This window comes from Ovis aries, chromosome 1 (assembly GCF_016772045.2).
Source record: "Ovis aries strain OAR_USU_Benz2616 breed Rambouillet chromosome 1, ARS-UI_Ramb_v3.0, whole genome shotgun sequence".
In the NCBI taxonomy this organism is placed as follows: domain Eukaryota; kingdom Metazoa; phylum Chordata; class Mammalia; order Artiodactyla; family Bovidae; genus Ovis; species Ovis aries.
The window spans coordinates 216,940,780-216,959,503 of NC_056054.1; the positions used below are offsets into that span (position 1 = coordinate 216,940,780).

Here is an 18,724-nt window from a genome sequence, read left to right on the forward strand (position 1 = left end):
GAGTCTATATTTTTAATTTCTCTTGTAATTGGGAATAAGTTAAAATTAGTAGTATTGAATTTTCACTTCACATATTTTTGTAATAATAACATCCTCTCTCTTTCCCTGCTCTCAAAAAAAAAGAAAAATTGAATCCTACATGAAACAGGGACAAATGGCTCATGTTTAATTCAAATTAAATAAAATATGAAAAGATTGGTTTAAAAAATTATGTTTAAATTTTAGTGATAAAATTTCCCATTCAGGAGCTGGAAAGCAGAAGTGGAACAGATGAAGAAGCATGCTGGGTTTAGGTCTTCATTAGTTGTGAGATTTTGGCCTGATCTCTAAAAGAAGGATTAGATTAGGCCCCTTGAGGGCTTTTCCTATTCAATTTATTTGTGACTTTATGAAGTCGCCTCTTTGAATACTGTCTTAACGCTGATGTGCCTCAGGTGTCTAGTGATCCTATAGGTCAGCTGATTCCTAGCCATCCCCTCAGAGCCTGCCTTCATCTGGATCCTAATTTAGTTTGGCATTCCCCAGTGATGTAAAAGGCAACTCGTGCTGGGCAGCCTTCTTGGTGGCCCCCTCATCAAAGGTTGACAGCTCAGCCGCCTTCCTGTTCCAGAGCATGGACCCTTGCTGGCACTGAACTGAGACTGCTAATTTTTCCACCTCTAGGATCTCATTTAAACCCAAACTGCCATCCCCAAGGTGTATTATTTGGTTGTCTTTCAGACTCATCGAGAACAGTTATTTTAACTTGAAACAGAGATTTTAAATGGAGGAGAAGTAAGTTTTCTTTTCTAGTGTTAGATTATCAGTCAGTCAGTTCGCTCAGTGTCTTTGTGACCCCGTGGACTGCAGCACGCCAGGCTTCCCTGTCCATCACCAATTCCCAGAGCCTACTCAAACTCATGTCCATCGTGTCAGTGATGCCATCCAACCATCTCATCCTCTGTTGTTCCCTTCTCCTCCCACCTTCAATCTTTCCCAGCATCAGGGTCTTTTCAAATGAGTAGTTTCTTCACATCAGGTGGCCAAAGTACTGGAGCTTCAGCTTCAGCATCAGTCCTTCCAATGAATATTCAGGACTGATTTCCTTTAGGATGGACCAGTTGGATCTCCCTGCAGTCCAAGGGACTCTCAAGAGTCTTCTCCAACACCACAGTTCAAAAGCATCAATTCTTCAGCACTCAGCTTTTTTTATAGTCCAACTCTCACATCTATACATGACTGCTGGAAAAACCGTAGCTTTCACTAGAAGGACCTTTGTTGGTAAAGTAATATCTCTGCTTTTTAATATGCTGTCTAGGTTGGTCATAGCTTTTCTTCCAAAGAGCAGGCGTCTTTTAATTTCATGGCTGCAGTCACCATCTTCAGTGATTTTGGAGCCCCCCAAAATAAAGTCTCTCACTGTTTCCACTGTTTCCCCATCTATTTGCCATAAAGTGTTGGGACCAGATGTCATGATCTTAGTTTTCTGAATGTTGAGCTTTAAGCCCACGTTTTCACTCTCCTCTTTCACTTTCATCAAGAGACTCTAGTTTTTCTTTGCTTTCTGCCATAAGGGTGGTGTCATCTGCATATCTGAGATTATTGATATTTCTCCCAGCTATCTTGATTCCAGCTTGAGCTTCATTCAGCCCGGCATTTCTCATAATGTACTCTGTATATAAGTTAAATAAGCAGAGTGACAATATACAGCCTTGACATACTCCTTCTCCAATTTGAAACCAGTCTGTTGTTCCATGTCCAGTTCTAACTGTTGCTTCCTGACCTGCATGCAGATTTCTCAGGAGGCAAGTCAGGTGGTCTGGTAGTCCCATCTCTTGAAGAATTTTCCAGTTTGTTGTGATCCACACAGTCTTTGGCATAGTCAATAAAGCAGAAATAGATGTTTTCTGGAACTCTCTTGCTTTCTTGATGATCCAGCGGATGTTGGCAATTTGATCTCTGGTTCCTCTGCCTTTTTAAAATCCAGCTTGAACATCTGAAGTTCACGGTTCATGTACTGTTGAAGCCTGGCTTGGAGAATTTTGAGCATTACTTTGCTAGCGTGTGAGAGTGCGATTGTGCGGTAGTTTGAGCATTCTTTGGCATTGCCTTTCTTTGGGATTGGAATGAAACTGACCTTTTCCAGTCTTGTGGCCACTGCTGCGAGTTTTTGTTAAGGACCACAAAGTAAGAGCAGGTGGGAGCCCACCAGTGGTGAGCCAGGCAGGGGTCACTTCTTAGAGGTCCCCACAAGACATACCCAAACATTCCCTTTCCCTGGCTGCATGACACCGTTAAAAGAATTTCAGGGTGAAATTTCAGCTGTGTGATCAGCCAGACCCTCTGTCTGCAGTGCTCCTACCCTTCTTTAGTGCTATATTAGAGAAATAGTCATTGTTTAATGACCCTTACTTTAAAGACTTTCTGTTCCCGAAGAGAAGCAGCTGATCTTTGTTAAGGTCACCGTTACAGCATCATAGACTTACTGGGACCAGGAAAACCCTGGAGGTCATTCAGTGTTTATCAACAGAGGGCACTGTTGCTACTTCTCCTTTGTGTGAGATTGCCCTCCAGCTCTGCAGGAAGTCAGTATTGCTGGCCCCTGGGCTCTAAATAGCACAGTACTATTGTCCTCCACTGTCACTGTGAAAACTAAATTTCCAACTAATTTTCCTGAATTTCCTTGGGGTGTTAAGAATGATACCTTTCCCCCCACCATCTCCAACCACAGAGTGCAGTTTGCAGATGGAGAAACCAGGGCCCAGATGGATAATTATAATATGCTTCTGATGAACCAGCTGGTCATGGGCAGAAGCAGGCCCCTGGAATTCTGGCCCAGGACTCTTGGAGTGGTAACTCCAACCCCCTCCCTCAGCTTATTGAAAATTGAAGTACGTCTGCAGCCATATTAGATTACTAATTTAAAGTCTTCTTACTTGTGCTTTTTCCTGAATGAGGAGGAAAGATAGGAAGCAGAATGGTGGTTGAAAGGTGAAGGAAGCACTGTTAGAATCGGGTAGACACATACACAGTGCTGGGATGTGTGAGAAGAAAAGTGACAGGCAGCACCAAGCCTGTCTCCTCCAGCTTCAGGCGGACATGCCCTCGCTAACTGCTGCTGCTCATCCAGAAACGTGCCACCCCGTTATGGGCTGGGCACCCGCTACTCCAGGCACTAGGGCTACAATGATGAGGCACGCACTTTCCTCCGTGAAATGTGTAACTTAAAAGAGAAGACAGCACTTAAAGACAGGGCCATAAACAACTACAGCCAGCATCTTCTCACAGCTATTCTGTGCCAGGCACCGTCAAGCACTTAGCAATTACTGTCTCATTTAATCCTCCTTGCAATGCTATGAGTTAGGTACTGTCATTATTCCCATTTTTCAGGTGAGGAAATTGAGACCTAGAAGGTGAAAGGGATTTGCCTCAGGTGAAAGGGATTTGCCTTGGAAGGTATATTTTACTGCCTGATAGCTGTGGCAGGTAAAATGTATTTTAAAAGCTACATAAAGAATGCATAGAAATAATGAGACTGACCATCTTTGCTCCTGTCTGAGAGTCAGATATAGACTTTATGCTTCTTATACAGATAAAGCTTCTCTTTGAGGATATCCTGCTCTCCACACCCTGTTCTCTCCAAGTGCTTGATGCTTCCTATAGTTAAAAAGCCCAGAGATACCCACTCTGGGGAAGCAGTTCCTTGGGCTCAATAGTGTCTCTTTGATCACAAATTCAGATTGATTGCTCTCTATTTTCCTTTAGGTCCCCTTTTAAGATGAAGATAAATTAGCAGTCTCAAGTGAACTCCAGCAGAGTCAGATCCATTTGAGACTGTCACAATACAAGAGATTTTAATAATCAAGAGATTTTAATAATCAGGGAAACTAGCTGCTTGCGTCTGCTCCACCCAGATATTCCATGTACACCCCTCCTCCAACTCAAGCCCCTAACACCTTGGAGAGGAGGTAGAACCTCATTATTTGACATTTTCTCTTTTATTAAACTTGACAAAAGCTGCTAAAACAAACTCAAAAGACAAAGCAATGGACATGTGTTACAAAATAAACATTAAATAGAGGTTGATCTACAAAGCATTTAAGATTTCTCTGTATGTCTGTTTGTCTCTGTCTTCCCCGTTGGCACTCTGTAACACTGATCCATATAATTGTTCATTACAGTTGAAGCCTAATGCTAATATTGCTTATCAGAACTGAATTGTTTAAAAAATTTTTTTACAGGGTCGTCATGTCAAAACGGGCCAGCTGGCAGCCATCAAGGTTATGGATGTCACAGGGGTAATGTATCTTTATCTTGCCATCTCAAAGTTGTTTTATATACTTGTCATAAGAAGTTAGTGATAGAGAAAAATCATTTTTTGGAAATAGAATCTTTTTTAGACATCTAAAATCTTTTCCACGTTTGCTTAACATTAAGAGTATTCAGCAATTAACTGAGATGACCATGGGTAAATCATTCTAATTAGATACCTACGCACTGCCTTAAGTAAGTCAGAGTGAAGAACGGTGTGTGCCAATGATTTACATAAACACGACCGAGGACATTTGCATATGAAGACAAAACAAGGATTTGAAGGTATTAAGAGAATAATACTGAGATTACACAAGAGGTGGGTCTTAACAGTTTTCCCCAAAGTCCACCTAACAGTGGAATAGGCAAGAGTTTGGATGGCTCTAAAATCCTAGTAGGATGTATAACATGAATATTTTCTTCCCCAAAATATTATGGACCAAATATTCACCATACACACAAATACTTATTATTATTGAGCAACACTGAAATAAAATTTCTGCCTAGATAATCAAAAGCAATCTAAGAAATAGACTTTGTTTTAAATACAATCTTATGCTTTCAATCCCTTTTGCTAGACCTATTAAAAATATTTTAATGCCTTTTCTAGAGTACAGAGCAAATATCAGACTTGAAAGTCTCACTGGACATCAAAAGCATGTCAATGATTTTCTATTGTCCTGGGAATTTTTCTAAAGATGTCTGTCAGCAGTACATAAAAGCTAAAAGACCACAGTCTTCCATTTGTCCCAGAAGTGGATTACTTAGTGTAACGAGATGTGGAATGAATAGGTCACACAAAGATATCAAGAACTAGGATACAAATAAGAAATACACACAGTTTGTCCATAAGTCGGACTTCAAGCCATATCTTCTTTGGTCCTGTTAGTCACCTTTGATAAGTATACATTATATGCTATGCTATTAACAATGATACTAATTTTAGTAATTTTCGTTTATACTGTACATTGTACTGACTTTCTTTCCTTAGTTATTCTTTAATCTGTATTCCTCTTTATGTTATATGCAGTTTTAAAATTATATGCATTTTAACAGGTGAAAAATTTTGTTTCCATATGTTTAGAACCACTTAAAGTACTCCTTTCTTTTATATGCTTATATGCATTATTCAAATTTTAGAGCTTGCAAACCTTCTCAAATATTCATCCCAATTAGTTTATTAATTCACCTGGCCTTTACTGAATAAGAAAAATGCATATAGATTATATTAGTAAGGTTTAGTTTCTGCCACTTGCAAAAAAAAAAAAAATTAAAATTAACAGAGACTTAGGCATGATGAAAGTGTTATACCCTCACATGTAAAATGAGTTTAGAGTTGACAGCCCAGAAATGTGTAGCAGCAATGTGACAGAGTAGGAGGTGTTTTTATCTTTCTGTTCCACCATTCTGACACATAGCTTCCACACTTAAGGTAAGTTCCATGACACAAAGTGGTTGTTGGATTTCCATTGATCACATTCTTTGGTAGGCAAAAAACAGGTGGGTAGGGTGGGGAGAGAGTTGGTGGGAGAAGAGGATACAGAATATAGCCCCTTCAGTGAAATTCTTTCTACTTACATAACAACATTTCTACTTACTTCTGCTTTCTTTGGCTACCTCGCTGTAAGGGAAGCTGGGAAATGTAGTCTTTCATCCTGCCAATGTGCCCAGTTTATTTGGGTTCTATTATTAGTCAGGAGTGAAGGGAGAATGTATTTTTCATTAGCAGGGTCTGACGAAAAAATCAAGAGCAGATATTATCAGTCTCTACACAGAAACCCATTAGAAATGTGTAAATCTTTCACAAAGCTCCCAGCAAAAATCAAGCAAGAATTTATTTTGCAATTCTGCTGAAGTTGTACTACTGTATTTTCTTTGGATTGAACAGGATCTCCACATAGTGCAGCACACTTGGCATTGAACAACTAATAGATGTGGATGGAGTCCAAGACATTCACGCTGTAAAGTTCTGTTGTGTGGGTCTGCAGAGAACTGCAATTGAGTTCCACTGACATCTTTAATCTTGATGCACAGTTGTGCACAGAGCTGTATATTGATGCACAAAGTATGACTTGAGAGTGCTGAATATCACTTTTCTGGTTCTGTTTCTGAGATTTTAAATTGCTCAAAGAATTATTTACTATTCTTAGACCACCTTGCTTGGAAGAAAAAAGGGTACACAGCAGTTTATCCCAGAGTATGTATTTTCAGTTTAAGCTATGTTAGTTAGCCTCTCTAAACTGAGTTTCACAAGGCAACTGAACCCTACAGAAGATGATTTAGAGACAATTTCCTCAATTCTCCCCAGGATGGTGAAGAGCTGGCACCATTTCAATGCACAGGAGAGTCAATCCATCGTGTACAATGGATGCTTTATAGTATGTGGGCTTGATTCTCTTGGGGAAACCTCTGTTGAAAGGGCTGGATAGTTCCCTGTTTTAGCTACATCATTGACCATTATATAACCACTGACCCTTAACAAAGGCAAACATGGATACACATCGGGAAATGGTTTTCTTATTTCCCATGGTGTATGATCCAGCATCAAATGACTGTTGTATCACCCCTGTACACATCATAGTCAACATAAGATTTCCTTTGTGAAATTCATGTGGTATCCTCAGAAAACAATCTATTTCATTTTGCCATGTTGTCTTTTGTGTATTATGGAATGTTGTAAAAGCTCCTTACCAATTATTATAATTGTGCTCATTATAGCTGTCCTGAGATGAATTCTCAAAGGTCGCCTTTGTTAATTGTGTGCAAAGATCTACTAAAAAGTAGATCTACTATAGTAAATCTACTATAGATTATTGTAATGGAACTGATAAAACTATAAACTTGAAATCAATTTTTAAATTATTTTTATTCTATGCCATGTCCTTTTTTAAAGAAAAAAGTAACAGAAAAAAACTGAGTGTAATATTTATGTTCTTTAGTTTTAAAGCTGAGACACTTCCAAATTTCCCCATATTTGCTTCAGAATTAGGGCTTAAACTCAGTCTTTGAAGTTCTTTTGGTTTCTGAAATAATTATGAGAATTTTTGCATTTCAGTGTTTTCTGGGGATTTGTTCCCAGCTGGATTTGTGTACTTTAATTAGCTAAACAAAACTGTATCCTCTATGGCAGTGTTCCTCATAGTGGACGGCTAACATCTATGGACTTTCAGCACACTTGGGGTTCTCATCAGAAATGCAAAAATACTGGGCTTGCTGCAGAATTTCTAGGTGGAGCCTCAGAACTTGCCTTTTCTCTGTTTTTTTTTTTTTTTGAAAAGCACAGAATTTTTTTATTTATTGCTTTTTTTTCTTCTAAGTTTGTTGAGATATAATTGACATACAATACTGTTTAAGGTGTACAGCCTAATGATTAGGCTTACAAATAACAAAAAAAGATTCTACAATAAGTTTAATAAATATTCATCATCTCGTATAGATACAAACTTAGAGAAATGGAAAAAAAAATTTTCTTGTTATGAGAACTCAGGATTTACAACAGTCATATAATAGCAGTGTTAATTATATTTATCATGTTGGATGTTACAATCCTGAGACGCACAGAATTAGTTCAGTCCGGGTAGATGATTCTGTTTTAGTCAATTCACAAATTTAGTTTGTGTAAATTCCGTTTGTCGTATAACCTCTGCAATTTCAGTGGGTAAACCACTCTTCATTACTTGTGCAAACATAACTAAAATAACCAGATGACATCTTCGATGTACATTAATTGTTACTGAGGTTCCTTTACTTCTGTGTTTAGCAATATTAGGCCAAACAAGGAACCGCTTATAGAACAGCACACTTCCTTTAAAATTCTGGATGTTATCTGAAAAGATCATCTTTTACAATTCATGACTCAACTGGTAAAATCAGGGAATTCCCTGTCAGACAGAAATGTCAAATAATCAGAGGAGTAAAGACGTAAGCGTTGGAAATTTTCTGTGGTGATGTCTGCTCATCCCTGATGGTCTGGAGTGTGGCAGACTCTGCCTTTGCTACAAACTCTTCAGGACCTTCACGCACACCGGAAGAGCACTTTTCTCGCGTAGGACCTTCATGCACACCAGGAGAGCACTTTTCTCGGGTAGGGCCTTCACACACACTGGAAGAGCACTTGTCCCGGGCAGGGCCTTCACGCACACCGGAAGAGCACTTGTACTTACTGTTTCTGGCCAAGTATGAAGAGACTATGATTCTTTGATAACCCTGCAAATAATCTCCATCTTCATTTGGATCAAAATTTCTGGTTTTACACAAAATTTCTAGTTTACCCAGTCCCTTTACAATGATACCTTGAAGTCCATGTAGGACTTGATAACATAATAACTTAGTATTGTAGGCTTTCATCTTAACAATGACTGGTTATGATCATTACTCAGGACATGTTGGGTTTTAGTACCAAAGCCCCACTCAGAATGGATGAAGCTGAAAACAGAATTTATTGTTTTGTGTATATTAAAAAAAAAAAAAGAAAAAAAAAGCTCAGCAGGGTCTAGGAAATCAGATGATTAGTTGGGAATTGTGTATCCCTCCATCTCTGGACTCTGCTTTCTTTCCACCAGCAGCTGCAGGCTCATGTTCTAATTACCTCATCACCCTTAGTCTCAGCAAGAGTGCAAGTCTCAGCATCAGTGGCCCTGCTCGTGTCACCTCGCCATCCCACTGCCAGTTCTGTTTCTCTTGAGCCACATCTGGTCCCCGGCGTCTCTGATGGTAAAAGATGTGCCTGCAGTGCCGGAGACCCAGGTTCTGTTCCTGGGTCAAAAAGATCCTTTGGAGAAGGAAACAGCAACCCACTCCAGTACTCTTGCCTGGAGAATCCCATGGACAGAGGAGTCTGGTGGGCTGCAGTCCATGGAGTCGCAGAGCTGGACTTAACGACTAACAGTGGAAAGGAGGCTTCCTCAAAGAAAAACCTGATAACTGTTAAGATCAAAGGATAGGAAGGATGTTGAGCAGGGAAAAACAAGATAATTATATTATTATTAGGTTATATCATTATAATCAACGTTATTTTAAACTGATTTAGTCCTTAAATAAGGTGCCTCTCAGTTACATTTTTTTTTATATTTCAGCCTGAAATAATAATAATGGTAGCTAACACTGATGGAGTCATTATTATTGATGGAGTCAGAACTCTTTAAAATATTTTCTGTATATTGATTCACTGAATGCCCTCAGTAACCACCAGACTTCATTATTAGCTTCATTGTAGAGATAAGAAAACTAGGCATATTAAGTATCTTGTTCAATGTAATATGTAAATGATGGAGTGAATATTTCAACCCAAGTATTTTAACCCCGTTAAGTCCACCCTGTTTATAACATTACCTTAGGTCTTCAGTTAATATAGGATATTTAATATTTCATTTAGTGTGATTTTTAAAATCAATTTATTCAATAAACATTTACTAAACACCTATTTTATGACAGACACTAGAAATTCAAAGATGAAAAAGTGGTTCTTTGCCTGAAGGGAGCTTACACTAATACAACATTGCCCTAAATATTTGTAAGTAAAGCTGACCCATTTTATAATAAAGTCATGAAATTATACAGTTATGTATAAAATTTAATGTGACAGTGAGGGGTAATAATTAAGTCCAGGAGGACAATCAGACAAAAATGTTTCTGTCCACAAGAAAACAGCCTGTGCAAGGCATGGCGGCTGAGAGAGTAGGCAGCATGTTCTGGAAACTGTTAGGTGTTCACACGCTCGTGTGTGTGTGTGTGTGTGTGTGTGTGTGTGTGTGTTAGTCACTCAGTCATGTCTGACTCTTTTCGACTCCATGGACTATAGCCCACCAGGATCCTCTTTCCATGGGATTCTCCAGGCAAGAATACTAGAGTTGGTTGCCATTTCCTTCTCCAGGGCATCTTCTTGACCCAGAGATATAACCTTGGTCTCCTGCTTGCAGGTGGATTCTTTACCATCTGAACCACCAGGAAAGCATTGCATAGATTAGTTTTAGAATAAAAATAGTTCTGAGGAGAGAGTGATACAAGGTGGATCTGTACAGGTTAGGGCCAGGTCATGAAGGCATTGGGTGCTATGGCAAAGACATTACAAGCTTTTCACTTTTCAATTTTTCCAATAAAACCCTTAGATCAAGTAGGCTTAGGCAAAAACCCATTATATGGAAGAGATATAGGGGGGTTTTATACAAGGGGAGGGAAGCTGTCAGTCTTGGCCCCTTCATCACACCACTGCTAGAGCCAGTGTGTTTAATCAGAAGTTAAATAGCAAAGTAACATGATGGGATTTTCCTACTAGAAGGATGCAATATAAGCCCTGCTTGACTGAGTTTCTATTTTTGCCTTACTTAACTGAATTCCTGTGGGTGAAGCTTTCAGCCAGTCTCCATCTCTCCTTAAAGAGTAAGGAAGTGGCCTTCTCCCAGTAGCTTCTGGTAGAGTTCTTTGCCCATAGTTAATGGACTCATTGAATGTTTGCTGAAATTGGACCAAGGAAAAAATCTTTTCTTCTTGGGTTATTTGGAAGAATTAGAGAACATACTGCTCCAGGCACTTTTGGTTCTTCCCTCCCAAAGGGGGACAGTTCAGTGGAGTGATTGGTAGCATAGAACATAATGTTGGTAACAGTACTAACAACAGCAGCCATAGTCAAGAATAAAGATTACTATCATTGATTGCTTATTATCTGCCAAGCATGGTTCTTAGTACTTAATACAACATATACTAACTCACTTAGTCCTTGAAACAATTCCCATTAGAGGAACAAGCTAATATATCCATTTTACAAATGAGGAATTAATTGAAAGCATAAAAATTGTACATAGCTTGCCCAAGCTTCACAGACAGTAAATGCCAGAGTTAGAATTCAAATCCAGCCAGTCAGGGTGCACCCACCTCTCCACAGCCCTGTTATTAGAATGACAGATGGGGATGGGCATTGCAGGAGCATGGCCTTCAGATTCAGGCGGAGCTGAGTTCACACCCCCCTCCTCTCCTTACTCTCCATGAACAAACTTTTTAACTTTTCTGAATCTCATTCTTTCTTATCTGTTAGATGTAAATACAAACATTGCAAACTTGTTTTGAGATTAAATTTATATGCTATCTAGTGCCTGGTACCTAACATTTCCTCTATATAGGTCCTGGTAAGACGCAATGAATGCCTGAGTGGGACATTCAATAGGAATGAAAAGAGGATGTTATACTGTACATTGAACTTCTATACTGGGATGGTAGCCTGTGCTATGAACCCCATGCCACATGTGGCCCAAGTGGGTTAGTTCATTGTCAGCATGTGTAAATAGCTTGAATCAGCCCAGTCTCCACCACCTCAAAGTCACTCGTCTTACCCTGAACAATGGGGAGCTGCCAAAATGACTTACTGTAGAGCAGAATCCAAAAGAGAAAGTGAGGCTAGATTCTAGAAGCTAAAGACTGAAATTACAATAATTTATTTATTCATTCACTAAGAATGAATGAATGTGCTCTCCTCTGGGGTGATGGTAGTGAATAAGACAGACAAGGGTGCTATCTTCTGGAATCATAAATTCCAGCGTGAGTGAAAGATAGTTAACAAACAGTTGAACAGATATGTAGAGTTCTGATTAACTTTGAGGGAGTATACAGAGAGTGTTACGGGAGAATTTAAGAAGGAAGCTCACTTATCTTGGTCGCCAGTGCATTTGTTCCCCAATAAAATGACTATTGTTGTTGTTCAGTTTGCTAAGTTGTGTCCGACTCTTTGCAACCTCATGGACTGCAGCGCCAGGCTTCCCTGTCCTTCACCATCTCCTGGAGCTTGCTCAAACTCATGTCCATTGAGTCAGTGATGCCATTCAACCATCTCATCATCTGTCACCCACTTCTCCTGCCTTCAATCTTTCCCAGCATCAGAGTCTTTTCCAGTGAGTCAGCTTTTCATATCAGGTGGCCAAAGTATTGGCGCTTCAGCTTCAGCATCAGTCCTTCAATGAATATTCAGAGTTGATTTCCTTAAGCATTGACTGGTTTGATCTCCTTACTGTCCAAGGGACCCTCAAGATTTTTCTCCAGCACCACAGTTTGAAAGCATCAATTCTGAGGGGCTCCAGACTTCTTTATGGTCCAACTCTCCTATCTGTACATGACTACTGGAAAAACCACAGTTTTGACTAGACAGACCTTTGTTGGCAAAATGATGCCTCTGCTTTTTAATATGCTATCTAGGCTTGTCATAGCTTTATATATATATTTTTTACATATTCCTTTACATTATGATTTATCACAAAATACTAAATATAGCCCCCTGTGCCATACAGTAGGATCTTATTGTTCATCCATCCTAAATATAATAGTTTGCCTCTGCTAATACCAACCTCCCAACCTTCCCCGCCAGATCCTCCCTGCTTTGGCAACCACAGCTCTGCTCTCTGTCTGTGGGTCTGTTCCATAGATGATTCATTTGTGCCATAGTTTGGATTCCGCATGTAAGTTATATCACATGGTGTTTGTCTGTCTTTTTTCTGACTTACTCCCCTTAGTATGATAATCCCTAGGTTCATCCATGTTGTTGGAAAAGCTGTCTTATTGATGATAGAGTTTAGCCAAATAAATGAAATATTCCTAGGGTTAGAACCTATTTTATAAATTCGTAGTTCTCTTGGGAGTCATATATCAGTGCTGGCATGGGTATGAGAAGGATGCATGCCACCATTGCCATATTTGCTTCTCTAGGGGACACCACTTCCTAGTAGAGAGAGAGCAGGTGAGCCTAGGATGAGGTGGTTGGATGGCATCACCAACTCAATGGACATGAGTTTGAGCACACTGGGAGACAGTGAAGAACAGGGAAGCCTGGAGTGCTGCAGTCCATGAGGTTGCAATGAGTCAGACACAACTTAGCAACTGAACAACAGCAACAAAGAAGAGCAAGCAAACTGTCACTCATCTCAGTTTGTCCTAGCTTTGACACTTCATGGTTCTCTTATCCTGGGCATGTTGCTTACTCTCCATTTATTCCATGTATGTTACTGTGCTGTGTGTGTGTGTGTTCAGTCATATTTGACTCTCTGCGACCCTAAGGACTGGTGCCTACCATACTCCTCTAAAATTCTATGGAATTTTCCAGACAAGAACACTGGAGTGGGTTGCCATTTCCTACTCCAGGGGACCTTCCCAACCCAGAGATCAAACCCACATCTCTTGTGTCTCCTTTATTGGAGGTGAATTCTTTGCCACTGAGCCACCTGGAATGGAGAAGGAAATGGCAATCCACTCCAGTACTATTGCCTGGAAAATCCCATGGACAGAGAAGCCTGGTAGGCTACAGTCCATGGGATCGCAAAGAGTCAGACACAACTGAGCAACTACATGTGTAAATATGGATAATATCACTTCTCTCGTAAAGTTAGCATGAGAAGTAAATGTGAGTATTTATAAAGCATTTGAGATTAGTACATAGCACACAGTTGTTACTGTTATGACATCTCTTGCATACATTTTTCATTTTTTTCTCCATAGCATCAATGATTCCTATAGTAAACCATATGCCCTACCCCATCCAGGTAACAGGCTTTGGCAGTCACTGTTTCTGCCAGGAAACCAATGCCTCCTCAGTCACATCATATTATACTTGTTCTTTTCCCCTAACTGGATAGCTCCCACATGGCCTTTAGAGCTCAGCTCACACTTGGATTTCTTGGCTGTCTCCCCTGATGCTCCTAATTAGATAAGCTACTCAAACCTCTCATGTTAATAATTTTGCACGTATCTGTATCATTATTTGATTTCCATTCGTGTTCCCCATGAGACTGTAGTAAGTTTTATTGTGGAAGAGCTTGAAAGTGTTATGTCCATTGTTGTATTAAAGTTAGCTCTCTATATTCACAGTGTTAGTTGAATCTGAGGTTGAAACCCACAGATATGGCAGGCTGGTTGCAGTGTGCCACTTTACAAAAGAGACTGGAGCATCCGTGGGTTTTGGTATCCATGGGGGTCCTAGAACCAGTTCCTTGTGGATACTGAGGGATGACTGTATTATGCTATTATTATTACCACTAATGTTATTTAGCATTGTGCCTGGGATAGAGCAGACAGATAAATATGTGTTGAATGAATTAATTTAGTTTAGGGTTAACATATACGACAAATCCAGTTGCTGCCTGGAGAATGCCACAGCAAGGTTTCAAATTCTAGCAATGCTGCAATGAAGAGATGTGGGATTAGCTAAGTTATTGAACCACCCTGAATCTGTTTCCTAAGACCTCAAACCCCACCTTGAGATAATTTTAGAGGATCCATACATGCTTAACTCTCAATGTTTAATATACTTTAGTATGAATATTAAATAAGCTGATTTTTAAACCCTTCAAACTGCATATTATATACCAACTTTGAACACATGAGAAAATGGCAGCCTCTCAGGGGGGCATGAGGGAAGGACAGATTGGGAGTTTGGGGTTAGCAGATGCAAACCATTATGTATAGCATGCATAAACCGCCGGGCCCTGCTGCATAGCACAGGAACTATAACCAATATCCAGGGATAAGCCATAGTGGAACAGAATGTGAAAAAGAACGTGCATAAATGTAAAACTGAATCACTTTACATCAGAAATTAACACAACCTTGTAAATCAGCTATGAAAGTGAAAATGTTAGTTGCTCAGTCATGTCCGACTTTTTGCGACCCCATGGACTGTACCCCGCCAGGCTCCTCTGTCCATGGAATTCTCCAGGCAGAATACTGGAGTGGGTAGCCATTCTCTTTTCCAGAGGATCTTTCCGACCCAAGGATCAAACCTGGGTCTCCTGAATTACAGATAGATTCTTTACCATCTGAGCCACCAGGGAAGTTAAAATCACCTATATGTCAATAAAATAAATTTTAAAAGAAAATGGCAGCCTCTCGATTTGTACTCCAGGTTACTTCATTCATGTGCAGAATGTCATTCAGTATCAATTTTCCGCTGAAATGGCAAGTCATGCTATTTATACAGTTACATTTCTTAGGAAATGTAGATTTTCTCTATCCTTTGGAACCAAAACAAAACTGAAAATGATTAAGATATTGAAACTGATATAAGACTTGCAGTTTGTTTCACAAATTCTTAATTTGCCTTCACTAAAATAACCACTTTGTTGTCACTGATTAACTGTATAACTAGGTATTACTTAGTTAAAGTTATAAAAATAAATGTTTACTGGTTTTAAATCTTCCCTGGTGGCTCAGAGGTTAAAGCATCTACCTTCAATGCGGGAGACCCGGGTTCGATCCCTGGGTAGGGAAGATCCCCTGGAGAAGGAAAAGGCAACCCACTCCAGTATTGAGGCTATATATTGGCATCCTGAATAGATTTTCTACTGGGGAAAGGGATTTCAGTGCTACAAATTATTAATTTTTTTTTCAAAAAATCACGTTAGATGATGTCAGTAATCCCTACAAATTCTATTAGTCTATAATTCTTTAACAATGAATTGTCTTCAAATTTTGTCACATTCAGTCAACAACAAAGGTGAAAATGATGGACATGTTAACACAAATGCCTGCGTAATGCCCGCAGCCACTATGGAGAGCAGCAGGTGAGGAGGAGCAGAGGTAGTCATAGCTAGTATCCAAGCATATAGGACACAGGAGCATTTATCAGTCTGTACACCTGGTAAAGAATCCTCCTGCCAATGCAGGAGATGCAAGAGACATGGGTTTGATCCCTGGGTGGGAAAGATCCCCCAGAGGAGGGCATGGCAACCCACTCTACTATTCCTGCCTGGAGAATCCCATGGACAGACGAGCCTGGCAGTCTACAGTCCATGGGGTCACAAAGAGTCAAACACGACTGAAGCAACTTAGCACACATGCTCACCCCATCCTTTTTTGTAAAGTTAAAACTGACCAGTCTCTTGGATTGTTGTAAGAATTACACAGGTTTATTCCTCTTCCATGGATTGAAAGCTGTGTTATCGAGCACACTAATATTAAATGTCTCATTAATTCTAGTTTTAAATCCTGCTGTATTGTAGATTCTTAAAGTATGTTCCCCTGTGTAATAAATATGCAACTTAAAATCCCTCCTTTATCCCCTGAAATCATTCATAAGCAAATATTTAATGGGTGCTAAAAAGCTCTTTTAATTGGAGGACCAAAGGCAGTTCTTCTTCAACCCTGACTTAAGGTGCTCCTAAACTCTTCTTTCATGATTTAGCAGCAGATTTTGTTTTATCATTGTGGGTAATCACCCTTCTATCTAGGAGTTTTCATTTTAGAATTACAAACACTGACTTTGAAGTCAGACAAATCTTGGCTTTAGATCTTAGCTCTTACTTTTAATATAGGAATGTGCTGTGTGTGCGTGTTCAGCTGTGTCTGACTCTTTGTGACCCATGGACTGTAGCCCACCAGGCTCCTCTGTTCATGGGATTTCCCCTGCAAAAATACTGGAGTCGGTTGCCATTTCCTCCTGCAGGGTATCTTCCTGACCCAGGGATGGAACCTGTGTCTCCTGCATTGGCAAGTGGATTCCTTATGGTACAGAGCGTTACATCGGGTTGGCTTGGCTGTATTTTATGACTGTGGTTGTGGTCATCATATAGCCATCGGAGGTGGTTGGTGGTCAGCAAGCATCGTCTGGAATCATCCTTTTCCCTGCATTTGAAAAGCACTGTTTCTTCACCTGTTTTATCATCCTCCTGATATGCTGGTTCTGGTTTTTCATATACAAGTGCTCTCTGCAAGCAATTAGAAGTCTACCCCAATACACAGAAACTTTTCAAGTCTCTGCTATATCACATTAGGTAATATCCCATTGGCCAAAGCAAGTCACGGGGCCAAGCCCAGAGATAAGCAGAGGGGATGGACTCCACCTTTTTATGTATTGTTGTTACTCAGTTGCTAAGTCTTGTTTGACTCCTAGCGAGTCAGACTGTAGCACGCCAGGCACTCCCCTCTCCTTCACTGTCTCCCAGAGTTTGCTCAAACTCATATCCATTGAGTTGGTGATGCCATCCAACCATCTCATCCTCTGTCGCCCTCTTCTCCTTCAGTCTTTCCCAGCATCAGGGTCTTTTCCAGTGAGGCAGCTCTTCACATCAGGTGGCCAAGGCATTAGAGCTTCAGCTTCAGCAAAAGTCCTTCCAATGAATGCCAAATATCACGGCCATTTTTCCTCTCAGTCTGCCACAAATACTAAGCAATAGATTCCCTGTCATTTTAAGACAAAATAATAATTTTCTTTATGTTGATAATAGTGCTTTGCTTAAATAAGCACTTAATCATTTCCAAGACCTGAGAGGTGACTTAGATAGGTATTCTTTTTCCCATTTATAGATGAAAATAACTGACATTCATAGAGTTTAAATAGCCATATCTGAGTTTACATAATGAATCAGCTTGGACAAGATTTTTGAAATCTTCTGATTGAAATTATGGTTCTTCCTAGACTATCAGACTTGGCTGATTAAAATTACTCCCTTTTAAAATTTCTTACAATTTTGGTATCTTTCTTTCGTTTTTTAAATTATGACCCAATGGTCATTAGTTTCCCAGTAAGCTTGATCCCTTTGCTTAATTCTTAAGACATAAGAATAATCCATTTACGAAATAGAAGAAAAGCTTCTTATAGCTTTGTAATCTAATTCTATCCTCAGTGGTTTCTGTCTGTCCTTTTGAAAACCTCATAACCCATCTTCTTCAATAGGCCATGTTGTAAGAGGTCAGACTGCTTGTGAAGGGGTTAAATGAGTTCTTATGGTCATAAGAAGTGCCTCCCTTTCAGTTTCACTGCATAACATAGTTTCACTACGGCTATCAATGCCCTAGTCTAGAAATCTGGATAAACAGTAGCCCCGAAGGCCTGATAAATTGCCTACTTACTTAGGAGGTAGTATAAGATCACGCTCAGGGTTCTATATTAGAGCTACATCACCATGACCCACAGTGGTTCTGTAACTGTGTTTGCAACAGTGCAATTTAAACCTAAAATTCAAGTTACTTATATTCCTGACCTCTTATTCTTATTATTTATTTTTTGGTTGAGAAGATTAATAATAACATTTATTTTGTATTTTATTTTATAACTTTCACATCTTCATTTAATTTTCACAAAAGATTAGGACATATAATAATACTATTATAAAATCTATGCTGCTGCTACTGCTGCTGCTAAGTCTCTTCAGTTGTGTCCGACTCTGTGCGACCCCATAGACAGCAGCCCACCAGGCTCCCCCGTCCCTGGGATTCTCCAGGCAAGAATACTGGAGTGGGTTGCCATCTATATCTCCATATAAATGAGAAAAAATAGACTCTAAAAGGTAGGTTACTTTCCTGGGATCATACAGCCAGAAAGAAGTGGGGCCCAAACTGGACATGCACCCCACCTGACCCCTCCCCCTCGTTTTCTTGACTCAATGCATATGCCTTCTTCATTATCTTGTTGCCTCAGTTTACCTTTGCAGAGCGATGGAGGATGTGCTGATTTCATTCTGGT

General features: G+C 39.8%; 1 protein-coding gene across 8 annotated transcripts in view; it reads left to right on the forward strand.

Moving 5' to 3' along the window:
* TNIK (TRAF2 and NCK interacting kinase) overlaps positions 1-18,724 on the forward strand; it is a 401,194-nt gene that overhangs the window by 229,815 nt on the left and 152,655 nt on the right. For all 8 annotated transcript variants that reach the window (XM_027958346.3, XM_027958352.3, XM_060393683.1 and 5 more), the window contains exon 3: positions 4,221-4,277. In XM_027958346.3, coding sequence (XP_027814147.1) covers positions 4,221-4,277 — 57 coding nt within the window. The remainder of the gene's footprint in view (positions 1-4,220; positions 4,278-18,724) is intronic.